A 21,941-nucleotide genomic window follows, 5' to 3' on the forward strand; every position below is an offset into this window, starting at 1 on the left:
CTTGTAGAAAGCAGCCATAGGCAATATATAAATACCTGATCATGGCTGTGTTCCAATAAAACTTATTGTATAAAAACAGGCAGCAGGCCAGATTTATATTGCAAACAGGCCCCTAATAACTTAGGTGACTTGCCTTAAGTGCCACAGCTCATTTCATTAACAAGGTTGAGACAAAACAGGTCATCCAGATCCAAGAACAGTGGTCCTCAAAGAGGCTTTGATAGTAACAACATGTTTATTGTATCATCCAGCCGAGAATACAAGATACACAAAACACTTCTTAATTTAGGAGAATATGAAAACATCGGGCAATTCCTAGAGTACTACTACAAACACAGCCTTCACCTACAGTAAAAATCTAGCCATTCAGTCATTTTGGTCATCATCCCAGTCTTTCTTCCCACTTGGAGGCTTGGGCCCACCGGCTGGTTTTGCCATGATGATCTGCAAAACAAAATCCACAAGAGTATACTCACAAACTCAAGCTTCAGAGTGAAGAGAAAGAATATTTCTCTATTACCCTGCTTCATTACTGAGCAATCATCACCAATAAGCAATCTGTTATTACACTGCATATGAAACACTAGCATAATGTTTGTTATCGTCCAGCAGGTGAGTTTTCCGCTTCTGTGGACATTAACAGCAACAAAATTCACACACGTTAGCGAGGGGCACGCTAAGACATGCACTTCAACAACCCAGTGCTCAGAATGTGAAAAATATCTGCATGCATCACTGGCATAAATCAGTCAGTTTGGCACCTGATTTGCTATTTATATATGAGATTCGTCTTGCCAACCATCTTTATCCCAATTTCCTTGTGGTTTAGAAGCTTTAGGTCCACCTGCCAGTTTTGCCATTATAATCTAAAGTGGTCAATACGTAAAATATATATATTAAGTTCAACAATGACATTTTCTAGTATCTATAAATGAGAGCCATTCAAATACAGGAAATGTGTGTTCATAAAAAAATCCAAGCACCTAGTTGCCTGGAAACTTACATGCCAGAAGCCTCATTTATCTAGAATGCACTAATCCAGCATTTTCCAAGTATAATCATATAGCATTTTTAAAGGATTTATGTTTGGGCAAAAAAAAAAAAAAAAAAAAAAGGGGGTGTGTGGTAGCTTTGGGCTCAAATAAATTTGGGAGAAGTTAAAGTCAGTTGGCTTTCCCCACAGTAGAATTCTAAAACTCTGATATACATTCTAAATCTCAAAATTGGATACAGTATTCATTGCTTCCCAAATTTATAATTAAGAGATCTCTCTGTATAACATCAAGGGGTTTGGCTTGAGTCTCATGCAACACAAACCGTAAAATATCTTCACTACCACCTTCAATAGATTTCCCACCCCTTTTCAGAAGCTGCTTTCATAAAGAAACCTACCCTGAAATTCCTGGAGAAACATATTACCAACTGAGGATAAATTCAGATTGAATTAGAGGCAATAAGTATAATTTTAGAACCCAAGTATAGTTTAAGAAAAAAGTACCTAAAAACAGTTCTCAAACTTTAGTGGGCATCATAATCACCTGAAGGGCTTATTTAAAACAGACTGGGGCTTCCCTGGTGGTGCAGTGGTTGGGAGTCTGCCTGCCAGTGCAGGGGACACGGGTTCGGGCCCTGGTCTGGGAGGATCCCACGTGCCGCGGAGCGGCTGGGCCCGTGAGCCGCAGTTGCTGAGCCTGCGCGTCTGGAGCCTGTGCTCCGCAACAGGAGAGGCCGCGATGGTGAGAGGCCCGCGCACCGTGATGAAGAGTGGCCCCCACTTGCCGCGGCTGGAGAGGGCCCTCGCACAGAAACGAGGACCCAACACAGCCATAAACAAATAAATAAATAAATAATTTAAAACAGACTAATGGGCCTCTTTCCAGAGTTTGACTCAGTGGGTCTGGGAATTTGTATTTTTAGTAAGTTCTTCAGTGATGTTGATGCTATTGACTAGGAGACAATTTGAGAACTAGTGAAATAAACACTTGAACAAACATTAATCCAGCCCTACTACATTTTCCAATGCTTAAAACTTGATTTACAAGTCCTTTTCCAGAATACATACTATGCAAAATAGGTACAACTATATTGAAGAGTTCGTTAGACAGTTGGATGGGTTCTTCAGATACATATTTCATGTACAGAGTGCTAAGGGCACATAACAATGAACATCCTCCCCTAGGGTAAAACAAAACACAGCCTTCCCAGTTTAAAACCGAAATTCAGAAGTACCTGTGTGAGCAAGGCACTTGTGTTATTAACATTACTGTCTTGCTTGGACACTGACATTCAAGAAGTTCCTTAGGAACTTCTACTATTAGAATTTCTGCTTACCTCATGCTTCAGTCTACTTAGCTCCTCCTGTCCCCTTCTACTTTTGGTCCTCCTTTTTATTCTTAGCCACATGTTAACTTATAGAACAAACATTTCCTTGAGGCATTTAAACATTATCTTTGTTTAAAAACTCCAAAAACATATTCTTCCACTGAAAACTATTTGAGGCACTGATATAAAAATACACTATTAATAAATCCAGTACATAGATATCCAGTCTCTGATTATTTTCAATGTGTTGCAACTGGATCTCCAGGTTCCATTTTTCGTCATCTTACCTAAGAAAAAGTTCTTCCTTTACTGAAGTGAAATTTGTTTTGCTATAATTACAACCAACTGATCTGAGAATAAGTCTAATTTCCTTTCCATTTCTACCTAAAACTTGCTTCTCCCACGATTAATTTGGCATGATTTTCATTTAATGGATTTATACTGTGCCCCTAGCAATTAAAATTTTCTACTATTTAAAAATTATTCATTGGTTAATAATCACTTCTAGAATTTTGTAGGAAAATACATTTCATTAAGTTTAGAAAACACCTTTTTGAAAAACTATGAATTCTGGTTTATCTGTGAATCCAAAATAGTCTTCACCACTTTTCTTCTCTGCCATAATTCCTCAAAAATATTGGCAGAAATACTGATTTTTTATACCTTAAGATCTTAGTACCCCAAGACATAATCTGTCACAGAAGAAAAAAATTTAAATGCCAGGTCCTATCATCTCCACACTTCCTTGAAGGTGGTACAGTAGTTCCCCCTTAGATGCCTTCCAAGAGTCCCAGTGGATGCCTGAAACTGAGCATAGTAATGAACCCTATATCTGTGCTTTTTCCCATACATACATACCTATGATAAAATATATAAATTAGGCACAATAAGAGAATACCTGATTGGTAGCATCACTACTCTTGCACTTTGGGACAAGTAAAATATGTTGACCTGATAATTGAAATGGCTAACAGACAGTGCACACAGCGTGGATATGCTGGACAAAGAGATGATTCATGTCCTGGAGCAGGACAGCATGAGATTTCATCACGCAGTATACTTGTAATGGCACACAATTTAAAATTTATGAATTACTTATTTCTAGGATTTTCTTACTTATATTCTGGGATTGCAGGTGACTTGTGGGTAAACTGAAACCACAGAAAGTAAAACTGCAAATAAGGGAGGAAATACTGTAGTCTGCAATATCTGCCTCCACGCTTTATGGCCCTTCCATGTTCCATATTAAACTTCCTCTCTAGATTATGTGTACAAAGGGGTTCTTAGTCTAAAAAGTCTTGAAAACTATGAATCTATATCAGATTTATTTTACCCATTCCAGTTCCCAAATGGCAAAGGATTCTTTCACTGGCAAAACCTTCATTTTAAATTAGCTGAAATACATTCAAAACAATTTAAAACTGTAATAGAAGAAAATTAAAACAATTTTTTTGGGGGTGGGGGCGGGTATTTTGAATAGAATGAGAACTGTGCTGTTCTAGTTCCATGAAAATATACTTTGAACTATATAAAAATAAGTATTTTTAAAGATCAAAATTTCACTTCTCACTCACCTGATCCACTCTAAGTACAGTGACAGCAGCATTAGTAGCCAGTTTGATAGCCCAGTATTTTCCCAGGTAAGTATCTAGAACACCAGCTTCCAACATGTCCTTTACAGCAGGAACTTCAGCCTGTCAACATAAAACTATTTTTATTCTTTCACTTTAAATGTTTATGTGAAAGTATTTTACTCAATAGAAACATGGCTACTTAAATAAAACTAGAATAAGTAGCTAGGAAAAAGTACTACCCCATCTACACTACAAAACAAATTTTAATAAAACAAAGAATACTAAATTCTCTATCAGACAAACTATGAAAAAGCGAACTGTTATGAAAATCATTTGCTCACAAATCAGAACATTTTCTGATTTTCCTTTTAAACTTAATACGTCTATTTTTAGGTTGTGCATTCACAAAATAAAACAAGTTCATAGTGTTTTTTTCAAATACCTCAATATCTAATCCAACATTTTTATTTCCTTCTTGATGTACTGCATAAAGTTTAGAGATTACTTCATTGGCCTTAACTCCAGAGTTTTCCGCCAGTGCCCGGGGAATAGCTTCAAATGCCTCAGCAAACTTCTTAATGGCATACTGTTCAAGTCCAGGACATGTCTACAACAAAAATGTGCTTATTACTCAATTTTATTCAAACAATGACAAGCAAGTCAGTTTGTACACAGAAAGCCATATACCTCTCCATACGATGTGATCTGTTTGGCTAACTCAATTTCTGTTGCTCCACCTCCGGGCACAAGACGTTTATCCTATAATACGTAGTTTAAAAAAAAAAAAAAAACAGAAGTCACCAAGAAGCAATTTCCAGTTTTCTAAATCTTTTCAGATTCCAGTACTCCACCAGACTAGAGGTTTTAATCAGATTCAATTACAAATTTTATAAAATTCAAATTCCAATTATGAATGTCATAAAAATGGCGTGATTTGAACAAATTACCTTACTGCACCACAGTGTCTGGTATACGAAAAAGAAGGACCAAAGTTAAGAATGGGAACATCACTATGCAGTTATCTGTATTTCCAGATATAGCACTAAGAAGAGCGCTGAAGCAACTGAAGGTATATTATAATTGAAAACCACCATAAACCATCTCTTTAAGAGTTATAAAAAAATAAAGCCTTGATTTGCTATTTACTCCTTTTCATATTTCATTTTAGAAAATTCATCAGCAACAAATACTTAAGTGGAGTCTTAAGGAAAAAGGTGCTTTGCTTTACACAAGCCATTCATTTTCCATTTTCAAGTTCTCAAAATGTCTGCCAACTGTGTTTTTGAGGACTTACAAATAATAAATTAAGATGAATACTGATACTGACCCTTGTGAGAACTTTGAAAGTATTAACACCATCATCTACTGCCCTCTCTATATCATCCATCAGATTGTCTGTAGAGCCTCGAAGCACTATGGTAGAAATGGCACCATCTTCCTTTTCTGTCAATGAATTAAATATATTTGGGGATTAGTAAAAGAAAATGAATTCCCCACACTTCATACACATATAGTTTACCACTACTACTTACCATGTTTAAAAACAACCACCTGCGTATCTCCAACCTCTGAGAGGTAAACACTGTCACAATGTCCCATTTCTTCAAGGACAGGAGGCGTCTGCAAGAAAATGACTCTTGTAATAAAAATAATTCAAATAGGTTCAACTCTCTTTTAATATTGTCCAAAATACACACCAATCTAGGAAGAGCTGTAGCACCAACTGTTTTACATAATCTTCTGAGATCCCATTTTGAGTTCAGCCTTTAAAAAACAAAACAAAGACCTTAACAGAAGTTTTAATTCCATGAGATACCATAGTAAAACACAAGAGATTAAACAGGAAACTGTACATTGGGCCTCAGGTCACCTTCTTTTGACCCTGAAGGTTCAAGCTCAGTATGGGTCTGGACTGCACTGTGCAATCCAGTCACAGGTGTTTAGGGCGTTATTCTAGAACTGGGAGAGTTCCAGTCTCCTTAGGATGTCAAGGGTTCATAGTTCATAGTTCTGAAACACTAAGGAAGCCCTGGTATACAGAAAACTTTTGCTGTTACTTTGGGCAACTGCGTGTTCTGTGAGGAGGAGAAGAGTGATTTACTCTGCACATTATCTTAGGTGCTCGGAGAGGTGGGAACGGGTAGGTGAACTGTCTAGTGTAACCCACAAACGTGTTCATGAATTTAAAGCTATGCTCCGGACCCCACACTCCAGCTGACAGTGTGTACCAGGTTTGTGTCTGGTCTCTTAAGCTCTTCCTCTTGCCGGGAACGCTCTTCCCTCTCCCCCTTCAATTAACATCTGTTAACTGATCCTTCAGCTCTCAGCCTAAAGGTAAGTTTTCCCAGAGGTGTTTCCTGTTCCCCTAGATCAAGTTAAGTCCTCTTGCCATGTGATCTAACACCTCATACTTTCCCCCTTTTAACAGTCTTCATGGTGTGTTGAATTTATTTGCTCAGTGTTTCACCACCCAAAGCCATTTACAATCCAGGTTCACAGAATGCAGTCCCCTCTTACCTCACCAACATGATATCGTATTTGTTTGCATAATGAAGAGCCATGTCTGCCACTTTGCCACCTGTTACTACGACATTTGCACCAGTACCAGCAATAGCTCTGATTTGCGTATCCATGAGATTTTCTTCTCCCTTACTAAAATTCATCAATTCTTCAGCAGTCTTTATCAATACCGTTCCCTAGCAAAATAAGTGAGGATTTTCTTTAAAACCATTTCACCACGTTGGTGTTCAAAGTCACAGAATAACATTTTATTGAAGAAATAATTTAAAGATTTGGGAGAAAAATATGAAGATAAACATGCACGTTATGAAGCAGAATACAAAATTTGTATGAAATTAACAGAAATTCAGCTTGTTCCTAGACCAACGCCCCCACCCGCAACACTGACGCATTTGCTCTTTGACAGGCACTTTGATGGAAAAATTGGAGAAATACACTGTACTTTTACATACGTTAGGCAGGTACCCTGACATCTGTCTTCTGATGAATGTCAACCAAAACAACGTTGTGGTTCTCAAACTTTTTCTAAAATGTGGACTAAGTGACCAGCCCCACCCCACCCCATACCTGCGAAACTTCAAAACCCGTCCACAACTCAGATTTCAAGAATTCTAGGGATGCAATCAACAGTGAACTATAAACATATACTTCAAACTTCTTAACATGTATTTTTAAAAACAAACTTCAGGGACTTCCCTGATGGCGCAGTGGTTAAGAATCCGCCTGCCAACGCAGGGGACACGGGTTTGAGCCCTGGTCCGGGAAGATCCCACATGCCGCGGAGCAACTAAACCCGTACGCCACAACTACTCAGCCTGCACTCTAGAGCCCGTGAGCCACAACTACTGAGCCCGTGTGCCACAGCTACTGAAGCCCGCGCTCCGCAACAAGGGAAGCCACCGCAATGAGAAGCCCGCACACCACAACGAAGAGTAGCCCCCGCTCGCCACAACTAGGGAAAGCTTGCGCACAGCAACAAAGACCCAATGCAATCAAAAATAAAAATAAATTTATTAAAAAAATTTTAATGAACAGCACACAAATACTCATTTTCTTCACTGAACATTTAACCTGCTGAAATGTGTAAGTTCTACTAGAAGTCAAGAGCTGTTTATTAGAATACAAACAATACTGTCACCATCTTAATGTTTCAAGTTTTGTATTTAGTATTTGAATTAGATGTTCAAATATAAGTCTGATTAAAAAATAAACATGACCTGGCAATTTTCAATTATGAGTATTCACTGGATTAAGAGGAAACTCTACTTCAAAATTTTAGAATCATTAAAACTGTCTGAAAGGAAAACCGCAAATTTTTACCTTTAAGGTTCTGAAATCTACATACCTTAGTTTCTGTTATCATTCCATCAAAAGGACAAGAGTACACTGCTATTTTTGCATCTTTGACAGATGTTACATCACCTTCAGTTTCCTTCTTAAAAACCATGCCATGCAATACTGAAGAGGAATGGATACCAGAGCCCTAAGGAGTTGGATACCAAAATCACCAGTGATTTCATGAAAATAACATCAGGGCTAATTTGTTGATTCTGCATGCACCAAAAACATTCATTTCTAAATAATGTAATATACAAAGGCAGTGACTTCTGGGGATGAGTATGGTGGTGGACATAAAGCATACCCGTCTGCTCAATGCAGGAATCACTGTGGCAATGAGCCACTGTTATGGACGGGGGTCCTTCAGTGTACTGGGAAGAATCAAAGAACAACTGCTCTAAGCCATTCGCTCACTCTGTACCAATGTACCAGGCAGAATAGGGATCAAAGCCAAGTTTCTGATTTCACAAGCTTACCATGTAATGGCGAAGGGGAAGGCAGTGCATGGATAAAGTCAGAAAACACCCAGCATGTATGTTAACACATACACACTTATAGCTAACACATGTACTTATGTAAGCTAAACTCAGCTACATTAACAATCACATGTGTAAAATCACTAGTTATAGGTTTTACTGTATCAAGCACAATATTTTTATCAAATACTCTTTAAATATTAAAAGTATGAATTTTACTATTATAGAGCAACAGAAAAACTTGAACCTCATTCAAAATTGCCTTCTAAGCTCCTTTTTATAAGTCAGCATATATCAAGATTGCAAATAATTAATATTTTGTTTATGCACTATTCTCAACCTTCCAGCTGTCATGGAAAAATGATGACTTAAGAAGATAGTATGTTGATATCCTTTTAAATTTAACAAGTGGTAGTATTACAATCTAGCAATATCCAAATGTTACAACAAAAGCAGGAAGTCCTAAGTGCCTAAAACCCACAAGGTAAAATTTAGATTAACAGAAATTTTATTTTTTTGCAAAAAAAAAATCTTATCTATCTAGATAACATTAATGCATTTTCTAAACTTACCAGAATCTTACAAACTCTGATGTTATCAACATTGAAGTGGCCAGAGTCAGGAAAAATAGATACTGTTAAGAAAACGAGACATATCAAAAGATATATTGGGACAACAGAGAAAATATCTTAATCACATTAAGACATTTTAATTTTGGATCTTTTCATTTACTGATATTTACTCACCACATGCCTGAGCAATAAGTTTGGCCAGAAATGCTTCATTACCATACTGTTTACTCATTATGGAGGTATGAAGTAGAGATGACACTTCATCAACATCCCGAAGATTTTTTGCAGAACAACATACCAAGTCAGGAAGAATCTCATGGGCTTTTTTGCAGGCTATTTCATAACCTTCTATGACCTTAAATGTAAAGAGCAAAAATGTTTCTTCAAAAGACGTAATTTTGACATGACTTAAGGTAGCTTTATTTTGGTACCCCAATGAATACAAATCTTTATTTTCAATAGAAAAAGACAAAGCACACTTCCAGAATAACATTCACAGCAGAGCCTACTATTTAAGGGTACAGGCTTTGGTGACAGCCCAAATTTGAATCCTAACTGCCATTACTAGGTACTTGCGCAAGGTTTTTCTAACTTAAGGCTCACTTTCCTTATCTGAAACAAAACAGGATTACTTCTAATAGGCCCCACTCATAGGGTTCTTGTAAGGATAGAATGAGATACTGCATGTGAAGTATATGTACTACAATGCCTGGCACAGAGAAAACTGCTCAAAATCAGCTATTTCTAATGACTTTATTTAGTAGGTATATATACATAAGCAAATATGAAACAGGAGTAGATTATAAAATGAACACTCACCTCTGAAACTGACAGGCCGAGTCTCAGAAGCTCTTCAGCTAATTCTAGAAGAGCTCCAGCAAAAACCAGAACAAAGTTTGTGCCATCTCCAACCTCCTGCTCTTGCATGTGAGAGGCCATTACAATCATTTTTGCAGCAGGATGCTGTACCTGGCAGAAGGGGTTTGAATTTGAATATCAAGCTAAAACATTTGATCCTTAAAGCAAAATAAAATTGTTCATTTCCATTTCTTCTTAAATTAATAGACTCCAATCTCCCTATGGGCCAGGTAACTCATTTGATCACATTGCTACACACTACTTATACTGTGGTCACAAGAAGACAATCCAAGTCCGCCTAGGCCTATGAGCACGAATGCATCACCATAAATGGAAATAACTTCACAGGGCACTTTCTTTTAATGGTCAGTCACCCAGTATGTACACCTGCATACATAAGGTTCATAACTTTATTATATATTCACTAAATTAAAAAACAAAGTAATTCCAACTTTTTTTTTAAAAAAGCCTTCAGAAGTGCTAAAATAGATGTCATTTAACTTCGTCACAAGTCTCAATTTTTATGTACATTCTTTTTGTAAGGGGTTATCAATTATAGTTTAAAAGAAGGGGAATATAAAATATTTCTTAAAAAAAGCGTATCAAAATTTTAAGTGATCGCTCCTTAGGATTTAGATGCTTTTTAAGAAATAATCAGAGTTAACAACTGATAGCACTGAGAAAACTAAAAAGCTGACACTATAGTTTATTAGGAAGACAGTATCCCCATCACACTTGAACAACTCCTGAGAACATCAGAGTACAACATTCACATTCACAATGACAAGCCCCTCCACAAATATCTTGTGGAATTAAATTTGTTTTGTTCAGTATTATTACTTCAAGACTATACTGTTATTTAAGAAATTGGAGAAATGTTAACTTATCTATGGAGTTCTGTCTAAAAGCATTAAGCTCTGGTGCTTTAAGAGCTAAGTTCAGGAAAATTCCGAGATTGAACATATGCTTCAATTAGCAGCTGGCTGAGGAATGGTTCTCTATGTGTTCAGGTGCCAGACTGTCCTCATACCTTGGCTGGCAGTATCTATTCTACAGATTCTCTAACATCAAAACTGCAGGTGAACAAAGCAAAATTCCACAAACTGATGTTTTATCTTCACAAACACAATTAAAAAAAAAACACTACTATTTTCAAGTATCAGCTGTTTCTACATTATGGAATAATTCACTTAAGTGTCACACTCTATAGAACAAGAAGACATATTCAATTTGATATGATTATGAGCAAATATATTTTTTTATCACAACCAATCATTCCATAAATTAATAATTTAGGAGATTTAAAATTTGAGTTGCTAAGATGTTAAAACATAAAGAGGACTCTTTATAGTTAGGAAAACCTGTATAATGAATTTTCAAGTTGGGAATAAAAAAAATCCCTTATTATCCAATTTGAAATAAAGGTTCTTTTATGTTAAAACATACTGATTTTTTGATGTCACCAAAACATTTCTTGGCTTTTTTTTTTTTTTTTTTTAATGTTATGACACTGTGTGGTATTTCTTGGCTTTTTTAAAGAAATAACTTACTTCTAGCTCTCTTAAAACAGTTGCTGCATCATTTGTCACAAACAACTTCTCCAGGTGGTTGATAATCATTTTGTTCATTCCTCAAAAGTAACAGTTAGAAAAAGAAATCCATTATTACTCAAACCCTTCTCCAAATACCGGGAAAATCTAGTCAAGAAATATAAATTTATATCCATTCCTAAAAATAACTTTGTAAGAACTCAAAACATAGTATCTATTCTTTAAGGTTATCTCATAGCCCTATGGCTTTGCCTAACTGCACACCTGTACTCTTTCCTTTTTAATCTCCTATAATGTTTATTAGCGAGGATGCCAATTTTGTCATATTTTTGTTCAATCAACACAACATATTAACATGTACAAAGACTAAAATAATCTACTTAAAAGTACACTTACTTTTTTGCTTATTCCATAAATCTGTATCAATTAATTCAGTCGATGGTAGGAGACAAGAAAGAATTTTTCTCCCTTAAATTATAATGTCACTCTATGTAAAAGATCTGTTCCACATCTGCAACCGTGAACACTAGGTACTGCCTCAATGGTGAAAGCACCATAACTTTTCTATCCTCTCAACAGGACAAAACATAACATTTGGATTCCAACTTTTCTAAAAAGATCTGAATTGCTGATTAAAGATTAGAAACACTGTACTGGTGTCACTGAGCTATGAAATAATTTTCAATGCCATACTATATTATGGCTAAAACTCTCAATTTACATATAATATCTTCAGAAAAAGTTTGAAAGAGCTAGTACACAAAATTCTATTACAGTACTGTATCTTTTAAAACATGAATTTAGAAATTACCATTTGGTCCATATGCTGTACGAGTTGTCTGGGCAAGCTCCTTGCAAGCCTGTATGTTCCTGTACACAGCCTCTTCTAACCCTGAAAAATGCTGTCAAAGAAAACTTCTGATTAGGCAGGACAGTGAATCTCAATAATTTCTTCATCTGTAAAATGGAGTAATATAATAGTACCTGTTTTCAGAGGATTGTTGAAGAAACTATCAAGCAAGATTTATATATGTAAAGTATGGTGCTTGGTATTCACAAATGATCCACAGATTTGTCCACTAGTCGAATGAATAAAACATGACATTTTTAGGGCCCACAGGTACCTTCTTACACATCAAAACATAAAGCCTATACTTTTTAAAAAATATAGTGAAAAGTGCAGGGAAGAGTGCTAAGATTGATTACAGAAAGCAAATGAGCTCTTGCAGATAAAAATACCTTTTCAGAGTTAATCAGTACTTTCTAAAAGTTGAAATGTGGTCATATTTATTGTGTTAAAACCTGAGCATTGTAAAACCAGCAGTTCTATGTTCACTGGGAATTAACATATCTGCCTCACAAAGTTTTAGGAACTAAAACATACAGATTTTGAATGCTCATTTGAACTGCAATATAATTCCAACGTGTACACATTGAAAACTGCTGAATTGGTCACAGTACTAAAATTCTCAAGTTTTACACTGGACTTCTTTTAGACTTGGCATTTACCTGTGGTCTCAGATAAATTTCAAGAGCCTACTGTTCATGTGAACATTTTTCTAGAGCTGCTCTGCCCAAGAGAGTAGCCACTTGCCACAAGTGGCTATTTAAATTTTAAGTAACTAATTAAAAATTCAGTCCCTCAATTGCACTAGGCACAATTCAAGTGCCCAGTAGCTACTTGTGACTAGTGGATACCATACTGGACAGTCCTGATATAGAACACTTCCATCGCAGCAGACAGACAATACTGTTCTAAAGATCTCCTGCTTTACACTCTTGTTTTTCCCCCATCCCCATTCTCTGAGGGACAGTCATATCTGATCATAAATCAGATCCTGTCAAACCCTTTAATGACTTCCCATCACTTAGGATAAAATGTAAAGCCCCTGTCAGGGCTAAAAGGCCCTACACATTCTAACCCTTGCCTACAACTCTTCTCAATTCATCTCTTACCGTTCCTTCCCTTGGTAAGCTTCAGCCCTATCACCTTTCTTGTTTTCTTTTAGCAGGTCACACTCATTCCATCCTCAGGGTCTTTGTACTCACTGGTCCCTCAGCCTGGAACACTTCTGCCTTTAATCTTGGCCACTAAGCACCGAGCTGAGAGTTCTTTCCTGAACATCTTAATTGTTCTATCTACCCCAACCTTTCCTTTTTAATTTTTTTTTTTTTTGGAGGCAGACTTTCTTATTTCCTTTATCATTATTTGAAATTATCCTTTCTGTTTATTTGGCCATTTATTATTTCTGCCTCAGAAAAATAAAAACCATGGATGTTCTTCAGCCTTTTAAAAAAGTGAGCAGTCAATGTCATTTTCAGCGAAGCTCTTTCACCAATATTTTCATTAAACCTTGATATTTACTATATTCACAACATCCCAAAAGTGCATCATGCCAACAAGAACCTAGTTCCCTAAACCTGTTACCATAAATGGAACCACACTATCTATATCCCTTTAACTAAGCACAAAAAATATGGGGGACAAATAAAGGAACACTACCATTTGAATACAAGAGACACATTTATCAGTAGTGCTTTAAGATATTTTTAAAAAACTAAGCTTCTGAAATTACGTCCAAGATCTCGCCATAAAACAAAGCAGTTTTAATTAGGCCAGGGTGTCACTTACCTTGTGGGTTACAACTGTGCTCGTTACAACCCTTTTCGTCCAATCTGCTCAATTTAAAGATGAGGAAAGCAAGACCCAGAGGGATAAGTTTTACATCAAGCTAGCTAACCTAAGCTGGGACCAGAATCCATTCGCATTGTAACCATTGTTTATCCTACTATAACGCACTGCTTCTGCGAACTAAGTGGGGAGCCCGCTGTTTCTCATTTAGATAAAAGTTGCCAAGACAGGCCCTTGTCCCTCTCTTAACCGCACCGCCCACTCCCTGAACCGTGGCAATCGGCTTCGCAGTTCCCAAAGCAACTTCACCTACGTTGTTTCACCTATGTCGCCTTCTAAAGGAGAGACTCATCACCCCCGTTTTACGGATGGAGGAAAAATGCAGGAACGGCCTTACATCTATCTGTCCGACAACCAAGTACAGAACGCGGTGTCTGCGGCCTCGTCCCCCACTCGCCGTCTCTGCCCGCTCGACCCTCCCCGGGGTCCGTAAAGAACCAAAATGCCCGCGGGCCTCCGCGGCAGAGCCCTCCCGAGATCACCTCCCTTTCTGGAATCTTCTCTCCCTCCGACCGCTGTGTCAGGGGAGCACGCCCGGCCCGTTAGTACGCCCTTCTCCTTCGCTGCGGCCGCCACTGCCCTACGCCGACTCTCCCTCACTCCTCCTTCCTCCTTTGCTTACCTTCGCTCCCTCCTTGAGCATCTGGGCAAAGCCCGGGGCCTTGGGGACGTGGAGAGCCATGGTCACTACGCAGGGATCAGTTCACGCGCCCGCTCAGAATATTCCGGAGGAAGCGAGGGGCGCGCACAGCCTCCTGGGAACGTAGCGTGCGGCGGCTTCACGCTCCTCCTCTCTCTCCAGCTGGGTCCGCCCCTTCCCCCAGCCGCCTGGTCTGAAGCCTCGCGAGAAGGTGCACTTCGCGCAGTCAGAACTGACTTGACGATCCTCGATCTGGTCGATCGATTGGGCGGGTCGCGGAGCGCGCCATCTGTCTTCCGGCCGACGCACGCGCAGCCAGCCAGGGCGTTGTGGCACGCTGCCGATTTTTCCCTTTGAGTAGATTCGGTGCTCGGGACGTTTGAATTTTGCCGGTTCTGACCTGGAAGCCGCACCTTCCAAGATTACCTTCCTTGTAATCTTCCAGACCCTCGCATAACATCAGGGCAGGTGTGCGTCGCCCCCGCCTCTTTTTTTTTTCCAAGGCAGGGCACCTGCCTTCATCCCCCAAATCTGTCGTTGAGCGTGTGCTCTGACTTGGGTGCTGTAGCAGCTCTGGGGACTTGAAGGTGATAATTAAAATCTGTAAGGATAACTGTATACTGAGTACTCCTATGTGCCAGTCTCTGTTATTTGCTTTATGTGCAGTATCTTAACTAATGGTCAATCTTACGAGTTAATTCTTATTATTTCCATTTGGTAGAAGGGGAATTTGCAATTTACAAACGGTAATTTGTACAAGATCACAACGCTAGTAATGTTAAAGCTAGGATTCCTACGCAGATCAGACTGACTGCAAAATGCACGTTGTTAACCAACTACATTCCTCTTTCCTGCTTTTTCTTGGAAATATAACTCCCTTTTACTCTCCCAGAATCCTTTGAAACCTGACCTCTGTGTCATCCCACATCAGCACATGACTGATTTCAAAAGAATGGTAATAGAATACTTTAAAGAATAATTTCACACGGTGAAAGTAATCCACTTTCCTTGTAGAAAATACGGAAAACTTGAGCAGAACGTTTGACTTGTCTTTTGTTCTTTGATTGGACACTTGCAAATGACTTATTTTCCTTAACTTGGGACAGATTTAATGTGTCTTAAGGAATAATCACGTATCAAGTGTATTATAACTTTTTCTAATGAGCACTTAAAATACATAATTATTAAAAAATACTCTTGCCACCTCAAAGCAAATGGTATGTGCACCACCTGTTGGGAAACATTACAAGAGATCAGTGATTCTCAAAGTGTGGTCCAGGGACAACACAAGATTTTCTCATGGATTAGCTAAGAAATAAATAAAAACTCATTCATCTAACTCAAAGAGAGCATTGCTTATAAACATAACCAACAACAACAACAAAAAAAACTGAAAGGGATTAAAGATGACACTTGATGAAATTTTAATAAAAATGATTAAGGTATCAAGTCTTGATAAGGACCATGGAAGATAACTTGAGGATAAAACTATTGATGAATCAAGTTTCCATGGAAAATTTATAATAAAAAATGGATCTTAATTTTAGTAAATTAAAAAGGAAATGGAAATCTGTATGGTAATTTATCAAGAATTAAATTGATTTAATTGCTAAGAAGACTGCCTTTCAGGTAAAAATTCATTTATTTTGTATTATTTGGGTTAGATGGTGTATTCATAATTACAGAATCAAAACATCAAGGGCAAAATTTCCACTGGCTCCAAATAGTAGGTCAAATATTCCTCACCCAGAATAGAAAATAAACACAAATCCTCAATGTGGCTTCAAGGACTAGGTTCTGGTCCCTGCTTTCAGCACATGTATCTTTGCCCTCTTGGCCTTCCTCTCTGTGTTCTGGCTACAATAGCCTGAATAGTTCATCCTGTCTGCTTTACCTCTTCTGCTTTAGGGTCTTAGCCTCTGCTGTTCTCTACCTAGAAAGCTCTTCTGGTCCCTTTTGGCTGAGTTAGTTCTACTTCAGTAAACAAACACTTAGGTTAGAAAGCCTTTGATGACTCCCAAGACATTCCCTGTTAGTCATTCTCACAGCTTCTGTGCTTCTCCTTCAGAGCACTTACCATAGTTATAATGACAAGATTAGTTGCAATCTTTCCCAGCTGGTAGGTAGGTGCTGTATTGCCAGCATCTATCACTGGGCATTGCATGAAGTGGAGACTTAACGGATGACTAAATGGGTGTCTGAACAGAAGACCAAAGGACTGGGAGATGAGGTCTCTATTCATCCCTTCCGGATGTACTTGCTATAAAATCAGTGAACAACACAAAGCAATCAAGAGGGCTTGCCCAGGAGTTTGCAAAAGGCCAAGGAGACACAGTTCATCCCTAGTATTCTCCATGCTCATAGTAGCGTTTTTGTCCTGATTAATTTATCTGATAAATCGATGAGATCTGCCTTGATGAATGTATTGCCCTTATCAGATCACCCACTGTCTGCTTAGGTGTTGGACCACATTTCTGTCATTTGGGGAATTTATTCTGTGAACCCCATAGCAGGAAGAACCATTTAAACACGTGGTCTGTTAAAGAACAGATGAAGACTTTCCTTAAACCTTAAGCACCAAATGACAGATTTACCTTCCCATGAGTCACTTCTATGGGGATTTGTTGAATGGTAAATTCCTCACCAACTTCATTTGCATGCAGAGACTGCTCATTCGAATGGGATAAACCTGGAGAGGTCACTTCCCTCTACTCTGGGAATAGTGGTATATGAGTTCCTCGAGGTTGCAAGGAAAAGAAATGCTGAGATCACTTTAGAGGGTGTGGTTTATTAAGGATCACAAAAAAGTACAAAATTGCACAATCCTAGAGCCAGATGACTTTTCATGTATATGGCCATAGGTTGGGTGTCTCTAAGTTACCATTTTCATATCTTAGTTTATCTCTTTCTATGGCTTCCACCAAGGTGGCACCTGATTCTCTTTACCTCTTTCAACTGCTTTTTCTTCTTTCTACATCTTAGCTTTGGCTGGCATCCTTTTCTCTGTGTCCCTTAGTTTCCTGACCCCCTTCAGGTGGGCCTCTGTGTGTTTCATACTTAAACATCCCAAGAAAAAAGATCTGGTTCTTTCAATTTATTGCTATCTAACAAAAAGCCCCCAGGTCCTGTCAGATTCTCATCAAGGATACTACAAATCTCTATGGCTGCCTTGGCTGAAGCAGGAATTCCTGGTGCACTTAATGGTGACCAGGGGACCAGGATCATCTGTGACTTTGGTGTAAGGAATGCTTTGTGGCTGTTTTGTATGAAAATGAGCTGTAAACGTGGCCGACATTCAGAGTTTCATCAGTAGTCTAGTCAATCTGTCCAAGGCTATGCTGTAGTTAGTAGCTCTCTTAAAGCTTTCTGGATCAAGGCAAAGTAAAAAGAAATGAAATGTATAGTTAGTTTATTACTCCCTGGTTATTACCATTCTGAGAATGGAGATCTTGGACAGGATGAAAGTGATCATTTCCCCCTCACTTTAAATGTTGGCTTAGTTGTCCCAGTGACTATTGGTGCCTGGCCATGATTGAGCTGGTTAGGTTATGGGGATGAGAAAGGTGAAATGGAGTGAGATAGTGCATTTAAATTCTATTAGTGATGGCTTAGATCTCTGAAGATTGATGAAATCTCTTAGAGGACTTCAGAGAGACGTTTCCCTTCAGCTGTTATGAATGGATTGTCGATAAACTAAAACTGTGTTTTTCAGTCCCTCTTTTAATAAAATTAGAAGTTACTGCCTTAGTTCCTCTGATGGATGTGCTAGATTGGCACACTTGTGCAGTCCTGGATTGCAGAGGCCAGAGAGCTGAAACTATTTCCCAGGTTCCCTTGCTGTTATGGTTCAGGATAGAAATAAGTCTCCACCAGTTAGATACCTTCACGTGAGGGTTGGCAGGTGGTAGGGAGAGAAAGTCTATTTTCAAGCTGCTTTGGTAGTTCTTCCAGCAAGCAGAATTATGAGAGGATGCTGTTCTGGCCTTACTATTCCAGTAGTTACTCTGTGTGGAGGGGCAGCTGTGGCGATAGCGAAGGCTTCTTATCCTGTCTGCCTGCTCTCTGCATCACAGCTGTGGTGGTGTGTTCTTGATCGCAGGCTGTCCAGTGGTGATTCCTGATTCCCACCTTTCCGATCATACAGAAAGTACGGCTCCCAAGGTGGGTCAGTTCTGTGACATTTGGGGTTTATTCCTGGAGGCCCACCTGAGAGCTTGTTTCTCCATCCATCCATGGTAGATTTTTGAAGCATCTGATTCCTTGTATGAAAACCCTTTCTGCTTCTAAAACCTAGAGTGGTTTCTGTTTCCTACACGGGATGCTGATTGAGACAATTCCTGTGTTTATGATTGTTAGGAAGCTAAAAACAGTCACGGCCAGGCTTGTGAGCTAACATGTGAGATGAAATTCAGAAGTCATTCAGGATCTTGCCAAATCTAATTTTTACTCTTGATTTTGTTTTTTAAAAAAAGTTTTTAAAAAATCAATTCTTTTTGGCTGGCCCAGAACTGAGAGTCAGAAAAGATTTTGAGATGAACCTGATGAGGAAGATTGAGGAAGGCCCAATATCGAGGAAGACTGAAGAAGGCTCAATATCAAGTGATATGAGAGACCACCCCTTTTCTTATGTTTATAATTTGAAATAAATTGCTTCTCTCTAGTATATGCAGAAAACATTTCTTTTCATAGTCTTACTGATTAAAAAGGTTAAATTAAATATGCTACCCAGTGAAGATTTTCTGTTATTAAAATTGTTTATGGTCTGCTGGTAACTAGCCTTTCTAACTTTGTTCTAATGGATCAAAGTATAGCATATCACTCCCCACCTTCCCCCCTTTTCAAAAAAATAGATTATTTATTATTTTTGAATTATGGCTTTATCAGATCACTTTTTTTTTTTTTTACATTTTAGCCAGTTTCCCATGACAAATTGCAAACCGGATTTCTCAAGCCAATATTTTAAGCAAGGAGCAAGATTTTGACAAGGCTATTCCACAGTAAACTACTTTTTCCCTTCTGTATGTTTTATGCAGAAATTTTCAAGAACAAGATAAGATTGTTTATAACTTTTATTGCTCTTTACTCAGTATTTGACTCTGTGGTTAGGAACCAGCTGTAGCCTAAACTGTATAATATTGAGCTTAGTCCTGATTCTTATGTAGAATTTACATCTTTAACACCAGTGCAAAGATCTGGGTTTGGAAGAACAGTCTCCTGAAAAGTAATTATTTCAAGATGAGTAAAATAGAGATTTTTGACTACCCCCTTTCCTTGTACTTGTTTCTTAAGATTCAGTATTACTTTTAGATAAGCCAATTGAATCCCTCCCTACTCCCACTGAGAGTAAAAGTAATACATATTATCTGCTAATATTATCAAGCTCTAGAAATGATTTTACCAGCTCTTGATTCTCTTTTCCATTACCTAAAGGATTAGCTTAAATTCAAGCACTGTAGCTGTTAGCAACTGCTGTATCAGTTAACAAAAACAAACCACTCCACAACTTAGTGGCTGAAAGCAACAGCCACTAATTATTCCTCACAAACCTAGGACTGGTTGGACACTTTGGCTGATCTGGACCAGATATTGCTGTATTAGGTGGGGATTGCTTATGTATCTGCAGTCAGCTGGCGGGTGGGCTGAGAATTGGTAGGTTAGGAGGCGTCAACTGGGACAATCCTCATCCTTCAGCAGCCTACCTGGACTGGTGCTGATGGAAATGAGGGTTCCAAGAAAGCCAGCAGAAATGTGCAAGTACCTTGTCAAATTTGCTACTATCCTGTTGGCCAAAGTAGGTCACAAGGCCAAGCCCAGAGTCAGTGTAGGAGGGCAGTATCAAAGAGTGTAGGCACAAGGAGCATGAAAATTGAGGACAATAGTGCAATCAATCTACCATAGCTATTCAACCCCAACTATCCTTTTTGCAAGAGTTTTCCAATATTGATTTTCTTTGTATTCAACAATTCCACTCAGAAAGTTATCTTAGGAAAATATCGGAACCAATTTACCTTGTAGGATTCACTAGAAAGCAACATTACTTAAATTAAAATTTTCTTTTGGTGTGCTACTGAGATTTTTTTTTTTTAATCCTTGAGCCACAGTGAATGGTTGGTAATATCTATATTGAAAAGATTCAGGCTAAAAATCAGTGTGGTCATTCTTTGCGTTGTAGAGCTTTGGTGTCTTACTTTTCCTTTTATTTGTAATTTGAAATAAATGAAGAACTTTTGGGAAGGCACAAATTGGTACTTTCTAAAGATATTTAGGTGTTTGCCTCAGTTAGTTCCTCAACTTTCTCGACTTTACTGCACAGAATATCTGTACCCTGTATTCTAGTTTGAGAATATAACTTTTAACCATCTTTTATCAAGTTTTTATCAAAAGCCTAATTGCAAAAATTAACATTTGAGGGAAATTCCCTAACTTCCATGCACTCTCATTTAGATAATAAATTTTGCCCTTGGATCAAGCCAGAGCATCAACATTCTAGTTCTTTGGAGAACTGAGTTTGACAAAATGCATTTTGATATCTTACCATTGTCTTATAACAAAGAATAGTAAAGGAATGGCCAAAGGTAAGGGACTCTTATCTTTACTCTAGGCCTGTTTTTGTGGAATCCTTTTTATATGACCTGTGGGGAAAACTTACCATCCAACCATTGTTTTTATTTTGTGATCTCTATGAATCCTACAACTTCTTTGTTTCTCTTTTAAATTACTAGAAACTTTGAGGCAATATGTAGCCCAGCTCTACCACCTATATGACTATGGTGTTACATATCTGTGTACTACTCACTAGTTGGTTTTATTTTCTTGCTTCTTCTTTCTTATTTTGCCCGGACCGTCTCAACTTAAAAAAAATTTTTTTATCAATTTTATTTGTTTTATAAGTCACATCAAATCCTTTATGGAATGAGATGGGGTATAAATATATTTTTTAAAGTGCTAATTTATGGATTTACAGACGGTTTGGGGATAATTAAAGGGGTTAGAAGCTTTACTGTAGAGTGACCTTTCCCCTCCCTCCCTCCCTTCCATCCTCTTTCCCTCCCTCCCTCTCTTTTCCTTCCTTCCTTCCTTCCTTTCTCTCTCTCTCCCTTTCTTTCTCTCCCTCTTTCATTCTTTCTTTCTTTTCTTACTAATTTAAACAGAGGAGTTTACATTTTTGCTAGAAACACAACCACACTGCAAGTAACACAAAACCAAAGTATAAAACAAGTCTGAGACCTTCTTACATTACTATACATTGATTCCATTAAAAACAGTAAGGGGAATCAAGGATTGTTGTAGAAATGTTTTCCTTAAGGTACACACATTAATTGATTCATGTAAGATGGTCCCCGATTTCTTTTAGTTATTTAGCCCATGAGCTAGTACTTATTTTTGTGGTTGGATTAAC

At 38.1% G+C, this 21,941-nt stretch overlaps 1 protein-coding gene across 2 annotated transcripts; it reads right to left on the reverse strand.

The window, feature by feature from the left end:
• Positions 1-216: 216 nt before the first annotated feature.
• CCT8 (chaperonin containing TCP1 subunit 8) lies at positions 217-14,702 on the reverse strand. 2 transcript variants are annotated; one of them, XM_036851479.1, is made up of 16 exons: positions 14,525-14,678; positions 12,022-12,112; positions 11,211-11,290; positions 9,622-9,771; positions 8,977-9,157; positions 8,803-8,864; positions 7,762-7,899; positions 6,414-6,592; positions 5,594-5,660; positions 5,429-5,516; positions 5,224-5,339; positions 4,584-4,655; positions 4,339-4,503; positions 3,897-4,016; positions 762-866; positions 354-444 (listed from the first exon to the last, which is right to left on the reverse strand). In XM_036851479.1, exons 1-15 carry the CDS (start codon positions 14,582-14,584, stop codon positions 774-776), a joined length of 1,662 nt encoding a protein of 553 aa, XP_036707374.1. In that variant the 5' UTR covers positions 14,585-14,678; the 3' UTR covers positions 354-444; positions 762-773. The 2 variants fall into 2 exon arrangements, with proteins under 2 accessions (XP_036707375.1, XP_036707374.1); XM_036851480.1 differs by lacking the exon at positions 762-866 and having other exon boundaries at positions 217-444; positions 14,525-14,702.
• Positions 14,703-21,941: the final 7,239 nt, after the last annotated feature.

The sequence above is a fragment of the Balaenoptera musculus genome, chromosome 4 (assembly GCF_009873245.2).
Source record: "Balaenoptera musculus isolate JJ_BM4_2016_0621 chromosome 4, mBalMus1.pri.v3, whole genome shotgun sequence".
NCBI classification, from domain to species: Eukaryota; Metazoa; Chordata; class Mammalia; order Artiodactyla; family Balaenopteridae; genus Balaenoptera; species Balaenoptera musculus.

Bases quoted from the DNA above. Each gene is read 5' to 3' on its own strand.
- CCT8 (XM_036851479.1), bottom strand. From the start codon at position 14,584: ATGGCTCTCCACGTCCCCAAGGCCCCGGGCTTTGCCCAGATGCTCAAG. The intron at 9,158-9,621 runs GTGAGTGTTCAT...TTTACATTTAAG, and splicing joins TCGGCCTGTCAGTTTCAGAG to GTCATAGAAGGTTATGAAAT. The intron at 4,656-5,223 runs GTCAGTATCAGT...TACGTATTATAG, and splicing joins CTTTCAAAGTTCTCACAAGG to GATAAACGTCTTGTGCCCGG.